The 23,499-nt window shown below is 36.5% G+C and overlaps 1 protein-coding gene across 1 annotated transcript; it reads left to right on the forward strand.

Moving 5' to 3' along the window:
- The first annotated feature begins 15,735 nt into the window (after nucleotides 1-15,735).
- Nucleotides 15,736-16,689, forward strand: LOC145010659 (uncharacterized). The gene is made up of 2 exons (XM_078969173.1): nucleotides 15,736-16,040; nucleotides 16,146-16,689. The coding sequence occupies exons 1-2, from the start codon at nucleotides 15,736-15,738 to the stop codon at nucleotides 16,687-16,689; spliced, it is 849 nt and encodes a 282-aa protein (XP_078825299.1).
- Nucleotides 16,690-23,499: the final 6,810 nt, after the last annotated feature.

Consider the following 23,499-nt stretch of genomic DNA (forward strand, 5'->3'; position numbering starts at 1 on the left):
TCACTTCCTTTTTCCGAAGAACCTTAGTCTTCCAATCTAAGATGGCAACATGCCTCTCAATGTAGTTCAGGCTCTCATCCACCTGGATACGTCCAATGAAATGACTGGAGACTCATCAGTGATGCACTTCTGAAGCTGTGACACATGGAAGGTGTTGTGAATCTCACTAAGCTCATCTGGCAGGTCTGGTCGATATGCTACCTTGCCCACCTGGGTCGAAATCCTGAATGGGCCGATATATCGGGATCCTAGCTTGCCCCTCTTCTGAAACCTGATAACCCCATTCCAGGGCGAAACTTTTAGTAACAGAAAGTCCCTACCTGGAACTCAACATCTGATCCCCGCCGGTCAGCATAACTTTTTTGATGGATCTGCATGACCCGTAGCCGGTCGCGCACCTGTTGAATCAACCTGATAGTCTAGAGCATTACCTCAGTGCTCCCCATGACCCGGTTCCCAACCTCGTCCCAATAAAATGGGGTCCTGGACCTCAGTCCATAAAATATCTTGAATGATTGTCGGTCGATACTAGCATGCTAACTGTTGTTGTATGAAAATTCTGCCAACGGGAGCTATGTGTCCCAACTCCCTCCAAAATCTAACACACATGCTCTAAGCATGTCCTCCAGTGTCTGGATCATCATCTTGCTATGGCCATCAGTCTGGGGGTGGTACACCGTGCTAAAATGTAGCTGAGTGCCCAATTTCTCGTGGAACTTCTTCCAAAACCTAGATGTAATCCGTACATCCTTATCAGAGACTACCAACATTGGCACTCTGTGTCTAGCACCACCTCTCGCACATAAATATCTGCCAACTTCTCAGTGGATTTACTCTTAGAAATCGCAATGAAGTGGGCACTCTTCGTCATTATGTCCATGATCACCCATATGGCGTCCACGCCCCTCGCCGTTGTTGGTAACTTCGTGATGAAGTCCATAGTGAGGCTGTTGATGCTCAGCCTTGACCTTCCTGCAGGTCAAGCATCGCTCCACAAACCAGGTGATCTCTCGCTTAAAGCAGGGCCACCAATAACTCAGTCTCAAGTCTTTATACATTTTCATAAACCCTGGATGTATAGAGAACTTGGACTTGTGTGCCTACTCTAATATCCTCTTTTTCACCCCTCCAGTTGCCGTTACCCACACTCGGCTACACTGTGTCAGAAGACCATAACTATCCTTAACAAACAAATGATATTGCCCTCGATTCCGCTCTATCTTCCAATTCTCTCTCTTCACTCACTCAACCTAGGCCTCCTTGATCATTTCTAACAATAGAGAGATCACCTTCATCCTCATACAAATGTTCCCAATCAGGCACCTCGCCGTCTTGCGGCTCAAAGCATCGGCCACTACATTGGCCTTCCCTGGATGGTATAGGATCTCACAATCATAATCCTTTAGCACGTCCATCCACCTCCTCTCTCACATGTTGAGGTTCTGCTGATCCATCAAATACTTCAAACTCCTGTGATCAGTATAGGTGGTGCACCGCACCCCATACAAATAGTGTCTCTAGATATTGAGGGCGAACACTACTGCTCCCAATTCCAAGTTGTGAGTGGGGTAATTAGTCGCATGAGGCTTTAACTTCCTCGAGACGTAAGCTATTACATGCCCCCTCTGCATCAGTACCACGCCTAACCGTGAAATCTATGCGTCACAGTACACCACCAAATCATCTAACACCTCGGGTAGTACTAGGATCGAAGCCTCGCATAACCTCCGTCTCAGGGTCTCAAAAGCCAACTCCTGATCTGTGCCCCCACCGAAATTTCACATTCTTCTTGGTCAAGCGATTCAATGGCACAACAATCTTGGAGAAATCTTGAATAAATCTATGATAATATCCCACCAAACCCAAGAATCTACGAATCTTTGATGCATTCTTTGGTACTTCCCACTGCATTACAACGTCAGCCTTAGCTGGATCAACAGAGATGCCTTCCTGATTGATGATGTGCCCCAGAAACTACACCTCTTGTAGCCAGAAATGACACTTGGAGAATTTTTCATTAAGCTTCTCCACCCTCAGGGTCTCCAATACCTCTCTCAATTATGCTCATGCTGCTCCTTGGTCTTAGAATAGACCAGGGTATCATCAATAAAAATGATCACTGACTGATCCAACATTGGTCTATACACCTTGTTAATGAGATCTGTTGCTGGGGTATTGGTAAGCCCAAACGACATCACCAGAAACTCATAATGCCCATACAAAGTCCTGAAATCCATCTTCAGTATATCCTCATCCCAAATCCTCATGTGATGGTACCCCGACCAAAGATCAATCTTGGAAAACCAAGACGCACGCTGCAGATGATTGAACAAATCATCGATCCTTGGCAACAAATAATGGTTCTTCACCGTTAGTTTGTTCAACTCTCGGTAATCAATGCACATCCTTTATGATCCATCCTTCTTTTTCATTAACAGGATCGGTGCTCCCCACGGGGAACTGCTCGGACGTATGAACCCTCGGTCTAGCAGCTCCTAAAGTTGCATTGATAACTCCTGCATTTTGGGCGGTGCCAACCGGTATGGTGCCTTCGCTATCGAAGCGGCCCGACAACAAATCAATTCAGAACTCCACCTACCGCTCCGGAGGCTCTCCTGGTAACTCTTCGGGAAAGACATCCCTAAATTCCTATACAACTGGCACACTGCCCACATACGTCTGGTCTTAACCCTCGTATCTGAGATATAAGCTAGAAATCATGTACATCCCTGCTACAGAATTCTCCTAGCCCTCGCTGCCGAATAGAGAGTTGGCCCCTGCGAGGTTCTCTCACCATGTATAACCAGTTCTCCCCCACTTGGGGTTCAAACCCTAACCAACTAGCGCTCGAAATGAATCATGGTCCCTTTGGCCCCCAACCAATCCATCCCGACAATCACCTTCAACCCTCGCAACAGTATCAGGACTAGATCCACACGAAACCTCTCGCCCAACACATTCAAGATGCAATCCTGATACACCCTCGCAACACTCACAGTGCGGTCATCTACAATCTCTACCTCGAGTGCGGAATCCAAAGTTCCCGGCACGTCCCGAAACATCTTGCTAAGCGCAAGGGACATGAATGATCAGGTAGCATCTGAATCAAACAAGACATGAGCAGGCATACCATTAACCAAACAGGCCCCTAAAAAGCATAAAGTACACATAATCCATACAAATAATAAGAACTAAGAATAATAGACACGTACTAGCCACAGCGTATGACACTGCCCGAGCCTCCTCAGTAGTCAGCTGAAATGCGCAGCTCTTTACCACTGGGGAATTCACTTTAGAAGGATAGTTGTTGATGATCCTCAGTGTGGCAGGTGTAGGTACCACCACTGCTCCTCCCCATCCCTACAACCTCAGATAATCGGCCTTTTATGGCCAATCTAGTTGCAGTGGAAACATATCAAGCCCTTTTGATGTTTTGCTCGCGGCTATGTACTCTGATTCACACGTTGAATCAGCTACAGTTTCTTGCTTGGAACTCTTCCATGTTACTTCTCCTTTTAGGGTAAACACCCAACCCAATTGAGAGCGCAAATTATCTCTGTCGGTCTGAAAACTGGCATCACAATACATTGTCACTCTAAAGTCATCACTCCCACTGAGGGTAAGAACCCAGTCCTTAGTCCTCCCAGGTACTTGCGAATGTTCTTTACTGCAGTCCATTGAGCTTTACCAAAATTCCCTTGATATCTACTGACCATGCTCAAAGAAAAATCCCCATCAGGGCGAGTACAAGTCATAGCATGCATGATCGAGCCAACCGCGGAAGCATATGGTACTCGACTCATCTCTGCTATCTCGGCCTCTGTACTTGGACTTTGAGTCTTACTCAGTTTGGTATTGCTTTGGATAGGTACGCCACCTTTCTTAGAGTTCTCCATGCTGAAACGTTTCAACACCTTGTCCAAGTAGGTACTTTGACTAAGTTCTATTAGTCTTTTACTTCTGTTTCTCAATATCCTTATCCCTAAAATATAGGCAGCTTCTCCAAGGTCCTTCATAGAGAAACACTTCCCAAGCCATGACTTAATTTCATGCAAGTTTGGGATGTTGTTTCCTTTGAGAAGTATGCCATCCATATACAACACCAAAAAGTTAACTATAATCCCACTAGCTTTGACATACACGCAGGACTCATCCTCGCTTATTGAAAATCCAAACTCTTTGACTTTCTCATTGAAACAAAGATTCCATATGCGAGATGCTTGTTTCAATCCATAAATGTATTTCTCAAGCTTACACACTCTATTAGGGTACTTTGCATTGACAAAACCCTCTGGCTGACACATGTAAACATCTTCTACCAACTTTACATTTAGGAAAACAGTTTTGACATCCATTTGCCATATTTCATAGTCATGAAATGCAGCTATGGCAAGCATAACCCTTATAGATTTAATCTTTGCTACTGGTGAGAAGGTCTCATCATAGTCAACTTTCTGGGTTTGAGTAAAGCCCTTCACAACCAGTCGCGCCTTATATGCGTGTACTTTCCTATCCATGTTAGTCTTCTTCTTGAAGATCCATTCGCAAGTGTCATCCGACTTCAAGTCGAATAACTCTAAGACTCCATTCTTTTGGAGTTGGGTTATGCGATTCTTGTTGACATGTCCAAGACGAAAATGCCATAAAAATGCCTCGTTCAAAACATTGGACGAATCAATATTCAACACATTCTTTCCTAGGTTATCTACAACCATCACAGTTTCATATATACCATTACAAGGTAATGCTTCAAAATAAAAATACCATTATAATAAGCATTTTTACTACCAATTTCATTATTGAAAGAAAAGGTAAAACCTTCTTTATACAAACTTTGAAAGGAAATAATATTTCTCGCCATTTTAGATGTGTCACACCCCAAAACCACGAACGGCGGAAACGTTCAGGGATGGAGGACGTCATGTAAAGTATCACAACAGTGTAATATAATAAACAAGCAACAACATCATCCATTGCATTATAAGTAAAGTTTTAATACATGTGTGTTCTTTCATTGTAGTAAGACACCAAAATATACAATCAAAATAAAAGACGAGACTTGTCTGCTCCGTCTTCTCAAAACCTGGCCTCCGTACCTGTCTACTGATGACCTGAGAATACAAGTTATTTTGAAAGCGAGCATCAGCTTTAAAGCTGGTGAATTCATAAGTATATAAGTGTCATTGCCTTATTTGTGAAAATCTGTTATGAAGGCCATGTAAATCGTTAAATGAAAATGTTGATGTAAGTATGAAAAACCCTAGAAAATCCCTTATTTCCTATCAGTTTGAGATGTAGTCTTCAACCAAGACCCAAATGTTTTGTTTGTAAAATGATAGTTTTTCCTTTCTATTGACTAGTACTAAAAGTGCTTAGTCTAACTCATCATTTATGTGAATATATCACAAAATAAAGTAAACAGGAAAAAAACATAATCATGTAAGTGTTATCCCTGGGTGACCAGGATTAACATGACACCGCCGAAGCGAAAGGTATACACGATGAACATCTGAAGATTGTCCACTCACCCTCTGTAGCGGCAGCAGGGTGGAGGGGGGGGGGGGGTTAATCCCATAACAGCGTTAACCTAATGATCATCCGAAGAGTTTCATATCATCCTCTGTTGCAACAGGAGATGGAGGAATAGTTAGTTCCGTAACTGACTCCTAATATCAGAAACAACCTTAGACATCCGTAGATGTTCATCACCCAGTGTTGCTAACAGCTGGGTTCTGGAATGGTTAGTCCCGTATAGACATCCCATTGAACTGGGATAGGCAGGAAAATTTACACAGAAGGTACGAATAAATCTTCCTAATAACTCTAGGTACAAGTATCCACGTAAGTGAGTACAGGATAATGTATCTAAGTAACAGTATTCATGTATGGTATTCATGTAAGCGTATTCATGTATCATGTAATCCTAGGTAATTGTACTCATGTATCATGTAATCCTAGGTAATTGTACTCATGTATCATGTAAGGTACTGGTATAGACTCATGAATGAACTAACTCTTGTGTGATTCCTTGTAATAGGAATAATGTTTTGTTTCTTCTAACTATCCCTATGATAATTAACTGGAAAGTAATTGGTTGTTCAAGTAGATTTATACACCCTCGATACACCAGGGTGTGGGAAACTGAACGAAGGATGGAAACTATAACATCAATACATATATATAAGAACATATGTGTATAAGTGTAGTTTTGCTCAAGAAGGTAAAAATAATGGCTTTGAAAGATATCTAGGAGTTTTGAACAATAAGTAAGGGTGACTTGATGTAATTTTAATAAACATTTCAAAACTAATACTTTTGTTATCAAGGTATTTTGAGATAGAAAGCCATTTCATGTGTCACTTTTTGAAGTATGTGAAATCTACTGAGTGAAAACACAGTTATAAAATACATAAGATTGATTTAATAACATACTGTTTTCTACTTGTATTCCCCCCCATAAAACATTTAAAATCATTTAAAACATTGATTAGGGTATGAACTCACCTGAAGTTGGTAATTGGGATGAAGTGACGGTATAGGATGGCTAGGTGTCAAGCGAGGACTCGTACACACACTACGATCCTAATGAACACATAATCACACATATATGCATTCAATTAGTCTTAAATCACTAATTGATAAAGTTAAGACATCCTAGGCATAATAAACACTTTATATAAGTGTTATAGGCCCTAAGGATTGCATCTAAGCTAATGTGGGACAAGGAACTTGTGTTTAGGGTTCCAAAGGACCCTATAATTGAGTTTACTCCTCATATACTAACACACATGGAGTTTACGGTTGTAAACTCTTGAGTTTACGGCCGTAAACTCCCAAACATGTGTGTTTGGTGTGTTTTGAAGTCTCAAATGCTTTCTAGAATTATCCTAACTTGGTGGATAAGTCCTTGGAAGGCTTTAAGGTCTAGAAATACTCCAATTAGGAGTTTACGGCCATAAGGCCATTCCCCTTAGAGTTTACGGCCGTAAACTCTAAGTATATGGTGTTTTTGTTGTTTTCAAGCCTCTTGCTTTTGAAGGACATGTTCTAGACAATTGTTTAAAGCTAATGAGAACCCTAGGCACACTTTGGTGCCATTATTTTGAGTTTACGGCCCAAGAGCATTCTCTTGGCCGTAAACTCACTTTGATTAGTGATTTTGGTGAGTTTTGGTCCTTCATTTAAGTGGAAACAATTTCTTGTAAAGGTCTAGGGCTTTAGGTGTCTTAAAAACACCCCTTTTGTCCATTTCTATGGAGTTTACAGCCTAAGATACACTTGGGCTATAAACTCACATTTGTTTGTGTTATTTGATGTGTTCAAGGCCTTACACTTCATGGGAAAATAGTCTAGATAAAAGCCTTAAAGTCTTAGAGTCCTTAAATCACCATTTTGAGCTTGAAAAGGGAGTTTACGGCCTAAGCAACTCTTGGGCCGTGAACTCCCCAAACTTGGGTGATTTGTGGTTGTTTTCCTATCCCTAACACACATACATATGAGTCTAAGGCAGTTGTATAACATACGGGTCAGTTTCGGCTTTGTTTCGGGAGTTTACCGCCCAAGAACACCTTGGGGAGTAAACTCCTAGATCTAATGATTTAGCCATCTAAATCATGTTATAATCACATATAAAGCTTTCTATCATTACTATAAAGAGTTACTCACGTTTTGGTATAAAAACCCGAAGATCCGTGAGAGAGAAAATAGCTTTTCTCTAGTTGGAAATGTGAATAATGAATGAATTTGGTTCAAAATTCTATTTATAGTCCTGATATATTTTGGCAGAAAATATTTTTATTCCTGAAATGATTTCTAATATAATAGAGTGTTGGAATAACAGTGTTGCACAAAACCCTAGTGCACCGACTCTCCTGATATTTCCTGAAGTGTAAACCCTGAATTACTCAAACTTACGCGAAAAGTCTGAAAATTAACTGTGACTGCTATAACTTCTATTGAAGTGATATAGTTTGTACAGAATGGAAATTTCGGGTTGTCACAAGACGAGTAACAACAATTATTCAATTCTAATTCTAACCTACTACTAAGGAATAAAGAATAAACTCCAAGCTTGATGACACGCGACATTTTCCTATTTCCCATGATTAAGTTTATCTTCTCGTGCTCCACATCCCTACTTCCTTTTATTCCCTGCATATCAGAACAAATGTGAAATCCACAACCTGTATCAAGGACCTAAGAATTAGCATGTGATGAGTTATTAGAAAGAATAATGTAAGTACCTGCGAAGTTGGGCTTTATCTTCCCATCCTTAATGTCCTGCAAGTATTTGGGGTAGCTTCTTTTCCAGTGCCCTTTTCATGATAATGGAAGCACTCTGCATCCTTCGGATTGGTCGAGGAATTAGCAGAACCAACTTTGGTCCCACTGGAAGAGGATCCATCAAAAGACTTTCCCTTAAGGCTCTTAGAAGGAGCCTTCCTCTTATTCCCTTTCCATGTCATATTTTCAGAATAGGGGCAACAATAGTAGGAGTAGGTACAACTAAATTGCCTTTCAAGCTGCTTTTTTCAGCTCTTAGAAGGCCTTGAAGCTTGCTAAGAGTGACCTCCTCCTTGTTCATATGATAGGTCATACGGAACTGATCATAACAAGAAGGTAGAGAATGTAGAATGATATCAATGGCCAACTCTTCATCAAAATTGACATTCAATTTAATCAAGCGGTCCACATATCTCTGTATCTTTTGCAAGTGGGTCGTGATGGATTCTCCATCCTTCATTTTGGTTGTGATCATGGAGGAAATGATCTCATACCTTTCCCGCCGAGCACTTTGATGGTATCTTTCCATAAAATCTTGGTGCATTTCGAAGGGCCAGAAGTCCTCATAGGACTTGTGAAGCTCAACAATCATGGTAGCAATCATAATGCACAATACCTTTGTCGCTTCCCTCTCATGAACCTTGTATTCCTCGATTTGCTCGGGAGTAATAGCTTGTTCATCAATCTCCTTCAGCTCTTTATCAAGGATATATTCTTTGTCCTCGTAGCGAAGGGCCATATGAATGTTTCTTATCCAATCGTTAAAGTTTGACCCATCGAAGATAATTCTGCCAACCAAGTTCACGAGAGAGAACGAGCTAAAAGGGTTAGAGCCTAAAGCATTATTTGGTATAGATATCTAAAAAGAAAGAATTACAAAGTTTAGATTAGATGAGAATCCTTAATATAACACCTAAATGAAATATTAACCCTAGGACCCAACACAATATTTTACAATTCAGAAGAGGGATGCTGTAATCCAATTGCAAAATATTTGAAGGTAGGTAAATGAAGATTTACCAATTTCCACCATGAAAAATGAAATTGATTTTTAGGTTTTAATTGGACTGAAATTCCTAGATTCCTTTGAGATTTGTTGAACTTTTCAATGGCATGTTTAAATCTCGATTGTGCCCTTCATGTTTGTGACTGGATGTCGGGGATCGCAAGCAAGGTGTGAACAACTATGCAAATATGCTTGGTACTCTTAATGTTACAAATCACCTAATCAATGTGACGTTTAACCACACACGTTCCATTGATCTATGATTAACACCAAGCTACCCTTTCCACCCTTGCCAGTCCTAAATTAGTGCCGGTTAACCACACACTCTCCACTAACGACTTAGCAAGGTGCAGATTGCAATTTCATGGAATAGCACCGTTTTCACATTTTTCCTAAAGTAACTAAGATTGAGGGTGGACCCTCCACCAGTCAAAGAAGCGGTGGGTGAGAGTCGAAACCCTTTAAACAACCATTTTATAGGTAGTAACCTTATACCCCCTTATAGACTGGCTTAGTGAATGAGGCCTACTAACGGTAAGACTGACTTGTCTTATACATATATACACACATACACACACACACATATATATATATATACATATATATATATATATATATATAGATGTATGTATTATTAAACTTATAATATTATAATAGTATAAGGGTTGAATTTTAAACTTTTAAAATTATAAGGTTTGGAATTAAATGTTTCATTAGTGAGAGTTTACAAATTCCAAAACTTGAGGGTAAGTTTTGTAACTCTTCAAAACTTTTGGTTTCCATAAGTTATGAAAACCAATGAGTTTTAATGTTCATGAATGAGACTCTTCATATAACTTGAGGACAAGTTACAAAACTCATTTAAAAAACAATTTTAGATCAATTTTAATTAATCAACATTATTGTGACATCCCCAAAATCACGGCCAGAAAAGACCGGTTTTGTTTATACTTTATTTCAAAATCAGAGTTATCTTTTAATAAAAGGGTTGCGGAATTTGTCCCAAAACAATAATATGATAAAGATTTATCAAAAGCATTTCCATAGAAATGTATTTCATTAAAAGACTCGGGATGTCATGTTCGTACAGATCAAAAGTATAAACAGTACAATATAAGCCTTACTACATTATTTCATATCTACAGGCCTATATCCGTAATCCCTCGTCCAAAACATCACACCTATGCTCATGCGCCACTACCTGTAATGCATAAAACTGAGTGGGTCAGGCTTGGGAGCCTGGTGAGCACATAGGGTTTTCAACCCACAATAAGTTTATTAATTTCATCAATCAACAATAACCCGATTACCCGTTCCCGTTATCCTCACTTTACGTCCCTAAACACCTATCATAAGGGACCTAGCCTAAGGATCATCATCGGGACGGACACTACTGCTAAGGGGATTCCTCAGCAATAAATGTCCTAATAGGCAACCATGTGGGGGATGGAGTACACCGGTGAACACATCGTTCACAACACCTACAGGTTGCGAGCCTGCTAGTGTTCCACTGGACTGTCTAGAAGAGTCCGTGGTCGTCATCTATACTCCGCTAGATGACTGGATCAACAACAACAACATCGAGGCCTCTCATCATTTTATCACACATCACCTATTACATCTACCCATGTTTTACCCCAACATTTTCGTAGATATAAAATACATATACAGTTTAAATCATTGAAAACATGTATAACAACGTTCATCTAGCATAGATAGCAAGTATTCAGATAATATGCACACATAGCACGTAATTTATATAAAATACTTCATATCTATGTGTAAGTTGAAGGTAACTATGCACTCACCGGAAAAGGTGGTGATTCCGAACTCAGACAGCGCTTCGCTTCTTAAAAAGAATTTTTCTTCGACGAAACCTAGTATTATTACCACTAGAGTTTAGTTTATTATTCGTCGAGACTAATTAATAGTCTAGCTATTATTATTATTATATAAGCGTCAAAAAAAATACTTATATAACCCATAATAATAGCCCAAGTATTTATTATAAGTTCCTAATAACGTTACTATAATTAAATAAAAGTTATATTAAAAATAGCGTAGGCGTAGCTCACTTACAGCGGGTTTTATAGAAAACCGGGCTTTGCTTGGAGCAGCGTTCCCGAGCCGAAAAGCTCTTCTTCTCAGAGCCTTCGAGCACTCCGGGGCTTCCGCCTCGTGCTAGGGAGGTTCCCTAGGCTTTTCGGGGGATTTCGGGGCTAGAGAGAGGTTCTAGAGAGAGAGAGAGAGTAAAGAGAAGAAAGAATGGGAAAGGTGTGAAGAAAATGAGGGTGGGAGAGGTGGTATTTATAGGGTGAAATGTGGCTGAACTTGGTGCCACATGTCACCATCTGGTGGCAAGCCTTGGGGAGAAAGCAATGGCCAAGATTGTGCCACATCACCCATTTTCGCACAGCACACTTCCGACTTCTAAAATCCGTAACTTTCACATACGACCTCCGTTTTTGACGTTCTTTATATCCACGCGTAGGTAATAATAAGATCTACAACTTTCATTTTGACACCGTCAGCTAATTCTCGACCGATCTTAAATTTAACAGTACAAGAAGATTATACTGTTAAACGTCTGCGTAAAATTAATAACTTCTACATACGGACTCTGTTTTTGTCTGTCTTTTTACCGTTGATTTCCTATTAATGAGATCTTCAACTCTCATTTATGTTGCGTAAGCCAAAAACCGCTCGAACTAAAATTCGAGTTTCAGGCCGTGCACTGCTAAGCCGAATCTTAGAAAAATCATAACTTCTTCATACGAAGTCAGATTTGGGCGTTCTTTTTATCGATGTCTTTAGTTTAACATATTCTACGACTTTTGTTTAGATTGCTAAGGCTAAAAAGTCTTCTATCGTAAATTCACTATTTACGTTTCCCGGTGTCGTGCCGGTTTTGTCGTAAAACTTCGGCGGGCCATAACTTCTTCGTTATAGCTCGGATTTCGGCATTCTTTATATGCACGGAAACCTTGAGACATATTCTACAACTTTATGTAGAGATATCGGGATTATCTCACACTTTAATTTTGACGCTCATTTTTATTCTTTATTAATTATACATTTATAATTAAATAATAAACACATAAACACACATAATTCACATAATACTCAAATATTTCATATTTATTACTTCAAAAAGAGTTACAATAGTTGACCTAGACTATTACATTGACAAAAATGCTTAGCCCTGAAAACCCGGGCGTTACAATTATCATATAATATACCATTGATCTAATCTAACTCATATAGCAAGGCAATTCATATCAAATAATACAAATAATAACTTTATTATCTTAAAATTTGACAATAGTCCTTTAATTGGATGAGGATCATAATTACCAAATAAGAAAATACATTTTTTATGATTACTAAACAGTTTATGGTAATGATCCTAGTCCAATTCTGGCCAAAAACTCGAAATTCTACAACCTGAAGCCCCTACTCGACGAGTACATGAACTGGACTCGTTGATTTCCTTTTTACCGAGTGGACTTGTCGAGTTAGTCAGGACTCAACGAGTTCATCAGTCAAAGGCCAAAAAACCAACTTTTTTAACTTTGAAAAATTACCAAGCATCTAATATAGCATAAAACAATCCTAGGCTCTGATACCATTGTTGGGTTTTAAGAACTATAACATTCCTATGGTTCACATGCAATTCTAGATGCTTTGGATCTATGTTTGATCTAATTATACATGAAATTTAAATTTTCCAAAGCATACATCCTTACTAGCATATAATAGAGGATATACAACATAAAACTCATAGTTAGATGAATACCTCTTATGTAGTTTGAAGTTATTGGACTTGAAAGCCTTACCACCTCAAGTGTGATGCCTCTAATTTGTCACAAACACCAAATGCAAGAGGTGACTTGAGAGAATAGGCTAGTTAGCACATAATTAAATATCACTCTCTTAGAATGAATGGGGCAAACGATTTTGGCTCTAGGGGGTTCTTTTTATAGTGTTATATAGGCTAGGGTTACATCCACGCAAACCCTAATGTACGATGACCTTTCATATTACTTAGGCTCCATGGGTTAAACCTCCATGGACTATCCATGGACTATCATATTGGTTTAGCCCATCCTAATTAACCATGGATCATTAGCCCACACTATAAGAATCATTGATTTTCTTAATCAGTCCCCGTATATTTAATTAGTCTATTTTGATCACTAAATTAATTCTTGATCAATACTAATTAAATAATATGATTTCTCAATTATATTAATAAATCACAGATAGCCTTATTCTTAAAAGTCCATCCGATCAAATTGCACTGATGAAGGCAACCCAAAAGGACCATGCTACTATCGGTTCAAGTACATCCCCGTTATAGTTATGGGTTTAGACACCTAATCCAACACACACATAGAACGTAACTTATATTAAATACCTCATATATATATATATATATATATATATATATATATATATATATATATATATATATATATATATACATATAGGAGTAGGATCAAATGAGAACACAAAAAAGGTTGAGAACGCGACAACAAAGTATATTCATTTGCGCTTCCATGTATTCATTTGTGGAGAAATGATAAATTTTTACGCATTTAATTTCAATTGAAGAGAAAAAACATATTCATGTTGATTATGCGTAAAAATTTATCATTTCTCTACAAATGAATACATGGAATCAGAAATGAATATATTTGTTCTCGCGTTCTCAACCTTTTAGGTGTTCTCATTTGATCTTTTCCCTATACATATATATATATATATATATATATATATATATATATATATATATATATATATATATATATATATACATGTGTGTGTGTGTGTGTAAGACGAAAGTAACTGCAGTCACTTGTTAAAGTGACGATTCTAAACTCGAGCAGCGCTTCGCTTCTAACGATTCTATTTTCCTTCGACGAAACCTAGCATTATTATCGCTAAGTTTTAGTCTAATCTTTATTGAGATTAATTATTAGTCTAGATTCATCATTAAATCAAAGTCTACTTTCATGATCTATCAAGTAAGGAAGAACCAGGTAGGATCATATAGAAGGTAGGGTCCGTTTGGTATACGAAGTATGCTGTTTGAAAATCCCATTTTAAACATCTAACTAAATCACAACATAGACATCATCCCAGTAAGTAGATGAATCAGTATAATGACTTGGAATCACTGGTAAATCTTGTTTATAGGTTCATAATAACGATAATGAACTTAAACATAAGTTATACTTAAAGTACAGTAAGCATAACTCAACTTACAGGGGGTTTAGCGGGCAACCGGGCTCTACGGGGCAGAACTTCTAAGCCGAAAAACTCTTTTTCTCAGAGCCTTCAGGCGCTCTGGGGCTTTCCTCTAGCACCTTGAGCTTTCTAGGGCTTTGGGAGGGTTTTGGGAGGTTTAGAGAGAAGTTAGAGAGAGAAAGAATGGGTTTTTGTTGTGAGGAATGAAGCAACCGTCACACCTCTATTTATAGTTGAATTTTGGCTCAACTCGATGAGTTTTGGGACTCCAACTCGTTGAGTAGGTGAAAAGTGTCACCATTCTGGTGGAGGACAAGTAGTGGCCTATATTGTGCCACGTCACCCCTTTTGCAGCGGCACCCTGCCGACTTCTAAACTCCATAACTTTCACATACGAGCTTAGTTTTCGATATTCTTTATATCCACGCGTAGGTATTGACATGATCTAAAACTCTTCTTTTGATCCACCGGCTAATTCGCGATTGATTTTAAATTTAACAGTATAAGAAGATTACACTGTTAAACGACCATGTAAAATTCACAACTTCTACATACGGACTCCGTTTTCATCTGTCTTTTTATCGTTGAACTCTTATTAATGAGATCTTTAATACTCATTTAGGTTTCATCGGCTAAAAATCGATCAATTAAAAGTCGAATTCCAGGTTGTGCACTGTTATGCTAAATCTTATGAAAATCATAACTTCCTCATATGAAGTCAGATTTGGACATTCTTTTTATGCACGTTCTCGGTTTAACGTATACTACAACTTTCATTTAGATTGCTAAGATAAAAATTAATTTATCAAAATATCACTTTTTACGTTACAATGTGCCCTACCGGTTTAGCCGTAAAACTTCGATGGGTCATACCTTGTTGGTTATAACTCGGATTTTGGCATTCTATATATGTACAGAACCCTTGTGACATATAATATAACTTGGTTAAGATTATTCATTCTAAATAATCTTTCATAAAAAGTCTTTTTTACGCTTATTGTCTCTAAATTGACTAGCTCAAATCTACGGGCGTTACAGATGGGCTTCATGTGCATTATCTTGGCCACATAATCCAAAATGAACTAATATCTTTGCTAGTTCAAAAAATTAAAAAAGAACTTAGTTAGAAGATAAAGGAAGCAAAGTACTACTCAATCATACTTGATTTTACTCCCGATTCAAGTCACCAAGAACAGATGACTATAATAGTGAGGTATTTAACGTTATCATATAATTTTGTTACTGTCGAGGAGTTCTTTTTAGGTTTTTTGAATGTTGATGATACCTTTGGAAAAAGTCTATTTGATATTACACTTGAGGAGTTAAAGTCTCTTGGTCTTGAAATTGATGATATGCGTGGTCAAGGCTATAATAATGGAGCAAACATGAACGTAAAACACCAAGGAGTGAAAAAGAAATTTTTAGATATAAATCCTAGAGCATTTTACACTCCTTATTGTTTCCATTCTCCTAATCTAACATTATGTGATATGGATAACAAGTATGTTAAAGGAAAGAACTTTTTTGGATTCATCCAACACATTTATACTATCTTTGCAAATTCTACTAAGATGTGAGAAATTTTGAAAGATAATGTTAAAGCTAGGAGTCTTAAGTCATTGTGTCAAACTCGTTGGGAAAGTCGCATTGAGAGTGTAAAGGCTATTAAACTTCAACTTGTGGATGTATGGGAAGCTTTACTTCAAGTTAGAGAAAAACAAAATGATGTTGCAATTGTAAGTGAAACAACTTTACTAACAGAAAAAGAACTTTTCGACTTTAAATTTTTGGTATCAACTGTTATTTGGTATGAAGTACTAAACCATATGAATATTGTGAGTAAGAATTTACAATCAAAGGATAGGTCTCTTGATAATGCTATTACAGAAATAAACACATTGATTAGGTACTTCAAGGATTATAGAGAAACTGGTTTTTCAAAAGCAATTGTTGAAGCTAAGGAGATTGCTATTGAAATGGGTATTGATCAAATATTTCCACAAAAGCCATTGATTGAAAGGCAAAAAAGGTTTGATGAAAGTTTAACTAACGAAATAGTTTCATTTACACTTGACGAGAATTTTAGAGCCAATTATTTCTTATTCATTGTTGATCAAACTATTTCTTCTCTTGGGACAAGATTTGACTAATTCAAAGAGTATGACAAAGTATTTAGTTTTTTATTTCCACATAATATGATGGGAATTCAAGATAAAGATCTTAAGTCATATTGTCATTGTCTTGAAAAAGCACCCAAGTTTGAAGAACGATCGGATATTGATGCCGATGAACTTTATACAGAGTTGAAATTATTTGAGACATTGGAAACCAATGAATTTAGCAACCATATAGATGTTTTGAAGTTTTTGAAAGAACTTGATTATTTTCCAAATGCAAGCATTGCATATAGAATACAAAATATTATTGATTATTCCAGTAATAGTTGCATCTGCGAAAAGGATTTTTTTTTGAAATTGAAGTTTGTGAAATCTTACTTACGCTCCACAATGACACAAGAAAGAATTAACGGTTTGGCGATGATATCTATCGAGAACGAAATCTTAGAGAGTATTGACTATGAAGAGTTGATCAACCAATTTGCAATCTAGAATACTAGGAGAACTTCACGGATTGTGGTTAGTTGTTAGGATATGTAATTACTCATTAAAATATAATGATTTTGCTCAGTTTATTGCTATACAGTTTATTGTCATTTGAATAAAAAAATTAGTTTATGTAATTTAATTCGTTACACATCAAGGTCTACGGGTCTTTTTTATCCACCTCGTTCTGGACATTTGAATCCTCAGAACCGGCTCTATAGTCAACAATAAGGATTTAACCTAGAACTTTAATACCATGTACTAAAATAAATTAATTAATTAATAGTGATTGTTAAACCGCATATAAATAAGGATATATAAAAAACCATTGACCTAACCTAAACCCTAAAAGTCTTATGCCTAAACCCTAAATATTAACATACTAACAATTATATCTTTAGTTATCATATCACAAGAAATCGTCAAGATGTATACATGAATCATAAAGCTTATTCATTGAATTAATACCTTACCCACCTAATTAAAATTTGACACCTTTGAATTTAATGATTTGGTTTTGATACTTAAAATCGATTTTGACTTTAGTGATTTGGTTTTGATACTTAAAATCGAATATGAACGTTTATTTTGTTAGCTATAATATTTATATTTATTTTTGTAGTCATAAATAATAACTTCGTTTTGGGGTATAAAAATTGAATTTCATTAGTAATTTTGTTATAGAATAGCGGCTAATAGATTGTCGTTAATTTCACATAATCAACAACGGATTAACGACAAAATCCACTTGTTCCTTGAGATAATCGGCGATGGATTAACACCGGAAATTAGCAACAAAATTCAAAGTTTCGTGAGTAATTTGCATTATAGCTTATCCGTTGTTAATTCGTGTCAGAATCCCTCGCTTATCATAAGGGACAAGGGATTTTTCGACGGACAATTTCGTTGGTAATCCGTCGTTGATAGCCTTCAGCGACGAAATTGTCCATCGGCGATACCTCTATTTCCGGTAGTGTGATTGGGTGTTGTAGTCTTACAAATATTAATGAAAAGAAATAAACTACAAATAAGATTCAAGAATAAAGATATGAAAAATGATCATTGTGCAAACAATATTTTTATTCGGTATATGAAGATAAATTACAGAAAAGAAAAGTCAAAGAATCACAACCACATGGATACAATAATCGATCATCTCATTCATGTACTAAGTTAAACAACTGCACGAAAGCTTGCACCAAATCTGAATCTTGCATAACGAAGATCAACTAGCAACGATGTACATAGTAGGTGCGACGTGGCTGGGGAAGGCAGACAGATATTAGCACAAGAACAATTACTAGCATTAGTAGAATCCCCTTGATATCTGTTTCTTCATTTTCAGAGCAACAGCAGCATGCCATCTCTTAGTTTGATTCGGGTGTTTCTTCTTCCAAAAAGATTCGATACAACTTGTAGTTAAAAGAGGCAAGAGAGTTGACTAGTTGTAGGTCAACAAATTGCGTTTCCATTGTCTTGTTTGCTAGTGTCAGTAGGTATCTTTGTGTTTTCTCATTTTTCTTTTGTTATGAATTATTATCATCTTTTATATATAATCAATTAATCATAGTATAGGACATTTAAGCAGTTAATTAAGTCCACATAGTATATGCATATCAAGTATCATCATATATAAACTCTTCGCTGAATAAAATTAACTTTTAAGACATGATAAATGATAATAAGATTACAATCCCGTTAGACTAAAAGCACTTGACGTATTTTCAAATATTTATTATCTATGGGGTTTAGATGTAACTGTTTGATTGAAACTAATTAAGTTTTAATATATTTGACCTTGAGATGGTTAGATAAATTTATTTTTGGGAAACTAACTAAACTAATCATTTGGTAAGTTTATAACAAAGAAAATATTCCAAAAATATTTTCTTTTTTGAAAAATAATCAAATAAGCGGGTCATTCCCGACTATTAAGAACACCATAAAAAAACTTCCTAGGACAATATAATACATTCCATGTTGATATTTCGGCGGGTTTCAAACCAAAATTCAGATATTGAAAAAAAAAAGAACTTCGGAATTTCAAAAATAACTCCGAAATCCGATGAATAGTTCCGGAATTTCGAGAAATATTTCGTTTTTTTTACTAAAATCTACCAAAAAGTTAAAGAAACATAATAACTGAAAATTATAAACGAGACAAATGCTTAAAAGCTAATATCTATTTGAAAACAGTAGTGTTAAATAGTTTGAAATGAGCGTTTTGAACATAAGTAAAGAACTTTTTGAAAAAAGAATCACAAAAAAAACAAACAAGTCCGGAATAAAGTGTTTTAGAAAATTAGTTATTTTTTAAAACTAGAACTTTTTGATTATTTTTTAAGTATTAAAAATAAAAATGAAGTTAGAAATTAATTTCCCTTAATGATTCACATATTATTTTTAGGAGACTTAGAATATTAAACGAGACTTTTGTAGTGGTTCCTCATACATTTTCAATTTTCAATAAAGTAATAAAAAATATACAATTTCTAATTTAAAATTCTATATTACTTTTATTTTAAATAAGTTTCAACTGTTAATTAAATACGATTAGGTTTGCAACACAAAAAGAAACGGATTATAATTGAAATGAAATGACCACTAGCTATAACTAAGGGTCCATATTTAATAATAATAATAATAATAATAATAATAATAATAATAATAATAATAATATCATCGCTCATTGCAAAATACACTATATGAAATTACTTTAATTTCACAAATCAATTTGCAAAATCACGAATTTTATGAGTACTTCGTTTTGGGGTGAACGTTACATTCAAATACATAATAGCTCTCTTTAATTATTTTATATGAGATAATGTGCTTTCCATATATCAATCACTCTTAGATCATTAGGTATCCATGTCATGAGACAATGGTTAATATGTTAATATACTTAAATATGAACACCATCCCACCTATACTTAAGTATATGAACACCATCCCACCTGCGCATTAACTAACGTGGCAATATGGTGAAATATGAAGACCTTCTCCACCTTCATATTAAGCATCAATACATTCATGGAGACCACATGGGATCTTTTTTTTTTTTTTTTTTTTTTTTTCCTTTCTCTCTCTATTTATTTCTGTTCATACACATGCATTGCTCAGGATAAAATTATATTTATAAAAGAACGTTTTTTTTGTCAAACATATTTTTAAGTCTCTTAACAATATCTTCATAAGACTTTAAATCGACCATGTCTTTTTTTCTTTTTACCTAAAAAAACTTTCATATATAGTTAATGATGTGTAAAAAATTCTTTGAATAGATATATAGAAATTGATCACCACCTCATGAATTTGTTATTATACTTCAGCTGTTGTAATGCCCGGTGTCCTGGTAGATTCTTTAAGTTTTAAATATTTAATTACTTTGCATGAAAGGCCTTTACGCTAGGCTTAACTGAGAGTTACGTTGGGCGTAGCTCATTTCACTTGGTCGTGGGTTCCTCTTAAGTACGTTGCGCGTACCTAGAGTACGATGGGCGTGTACTCATGCATGATACAAACCCTAAATTTTTGGGTTTAGACCCTATAAAACCTCATTATTTCCCTTAAGGATGGCCTTGTCTTCTGCCTCCATCCTTTAAAGCAGTCACGTCAAAACCCTAGCCCCATTTGTGAGATTCTTGTGCCATTTGTGCGATTTGGTGTGTTTTTGTTACATACTGAAGAAGAAGAAGGAGGAGCTCGGTGGAGAAGTGCTGGTTAGTTTGGAGCTTGTAGATCCAGTTTCTAATCTCCTTCATCATCATCGATAAGGTATAAAGTCTCAAACTTTATGATTCGTTGCTTAGATCTAGTTTAGCTTAGGGTTTTGGTGTATTTTGGCCCATGGGTTGATTTTTGTGAGTATAAGCTACTCTAGAAGCTTAGGTTAGCATTTCTTGATGTTTCCAAGGTCCCTCGTGCATAAAAACCGTATCTTGATGGCTTTGGTTCAACCATGCATGAGTTGTTGTTTGTAATATGAAGTTAGAAGGGTAGAGTTTGGTTTTGGGATTCTTTGAGCCATGCTAAGGCATCAAGTTGATGACTTTACCAGTTAAGACGTTCCTTAGGTTGAGGTCTCTGAGTTAGACGAAAGGTATTTATGAATTAAGAGCTTAATAACAACTTTTGGGAAGCTGATGAGTACGTTGTGCGTACCCTCTAGGTATGCTCGACATAACGTGTTCAGCCCCCGATTTCCCTTTTCTTCTAAGACTACTACGTTGGGTGTAATGGAGTGGTATGCTTGGCGTACTCACCAAAAGGGCATTTCGGGCATTTTGGGCCTTGGGTCATATTGGGTTTTAGGCCATAGTTGTCGGGCCAAGTATGAGAAGGGTAAAATGGTATTTTACCCTTAGTATGATAGATTATGATTTGGACCTTTAATAATTAGGGTTGGTTTGGATGTGATTAGTGTGAGAAGCCGTTGTAGCATCAGTTCGAGTATGTTTGGTTTGCTTATCATCAAATTGAGGTGAATCTCTTCACCGTACTCATGGGTCGAAGGCAGCAATGCTGACCCACTGGATTATGTGGTACGATGCTAGTTGTCTGTATAATACTTGCATGTTTTGTATGTTGGACGGGGCCCATTATGCAAGTTAGGGCGAGGATCATCATACTCATTAGGAGGGGCCCATTATGTAAGTTAGGGCAAGAACCATTATACTCATTGGGTGGGGCCCGTTATGCGAGCTAGGGCGATGCCCGTTATACTGATTGGGCGGGGTCGTTATGCGATGTGACAACCCGATACTTTTCCGGTCAATAAAAGTCAAACCTAATAAATAAAATTTGAGCTTTTATTATTCCGTTAAGTTCGTGAGTGTTAGAAAATAATCCAAAATATATAAATTAAGTTTATATAAGTTTTCGGAACTAAAAACACTCGAAAAACCTAGAATTCCCCTTGATTCAGCGAAAACTCGTTTCAGCCAACCGTTTTCGGCCGAAAAACTACGGACCGAAAACATTTTTCAGCCGAGAACTCCTTTCCGGCCGAAAACCTAACCGATATAAAGGTTTTTCCACGAAGACGTGGTCATTTCTCACTCATTTCACCCGAAAACACTCTCGTTTTGCTCCCAAGGCTCATCCGAGAACATTCATACCCTCAAGATCAATCCTTTGAATCTTCATATTTTTCCTCAAGAACACCAACAACACCAAAAACCAGCCTTCATATATTCAAGTGACCGAAAACAGCCCAGGACCGAAAACTATATTCGGCCGAGAACCCCTTGGAATCGAAAACCCTTCAACGCTTGTGCAACTTTCGGTAATCACTCTCAACACAAAAATAAGTGTTTTTCTAACACTTTAATTAATGGTTACTCTAATTAAATACAATTATGTGTTTCAATATTATTAGGATATCGTTAGTTTCGCATACGCCAACTCGAGGGTCATCTTTCCAGTCTCAAACAACTGTCAGTTCATACCCCTACATTTTACTGTTTTTAATGTTTTTAGGGGGGGGGGGGATACAAGTGAAACACAAGGATTTATGTATTTCTATACAAACGTTTACAACATTTTCAAAACCTTTGCAATTGATTCAAATAGAGATTTCACTACATTTCCATAAAATATTCAGATATTTTAACCCTTTTGTACCATGTCGAGCATAAGGGTGTTTTTCCTACATACATCTAAATTGCAAAAGTTTTCAATACACGAACAAGAACATACATATGAACTATAATAGGCATAGTTCGGGATACATTACACTGTTTTACTAATTCAAGAACATTATTAAAAAACAAACGAATAAACTATGGTAGATATAGTTTATGGAACACTATACTATCTCCCGGGTATAAGGGATGCATTACTAAATAGTTATTTAAGTATAATTATTTAACATTACAAAGTACATTACTATAAGGTTATACATACATTTTCAAGTACAATAGAATGCTACAACACTACACTTAAACTAATTAATATAGGGTTGTGAGGCACTACTTCAAATATATCATCCAGGGTACGAAACTAAATCTTATACATTATAACCATGTCTCCTGGAGGGAGAGCATGAGATTTTTGTATAGATCTATACGGGACTAACAATCCTACACCTGAACTGCTAGCTATAGTTAGGCAGACATGCCTAGAGTGACAAATGTCATAACTGTTGGATTTGTGTCTAAGTCCATAACTATTTTGGTATGTACTTGACCCGATTATGAGCATGGTCCTTTTGGGTTGCCTTCACCATAGTAATATGTAGTATGATTTAAGGAGAGAAAGGTTTAAATATGATTTATTAATATATTATGAGAATAATATATTAAAGGAGAAATAATATTGTTTAATTAATATTAGTCAAGAATTAATTGATAATTA

The sequence above is a fragment of the Lactuca saligna genome, chromosome 8, assembly GCF_052625555.1.
Source record: "Lactuca saligna cultivar CGN05327 chromosome 8, ASM5262555v1, whole genome shotgun sequence".
Lineage (NCBI taxonomy): Eukaryota > Viridiplantae > Streptophyta > Magnoliopsida > Asterales > Asteraceae > Lactuca > Lactuca saligna.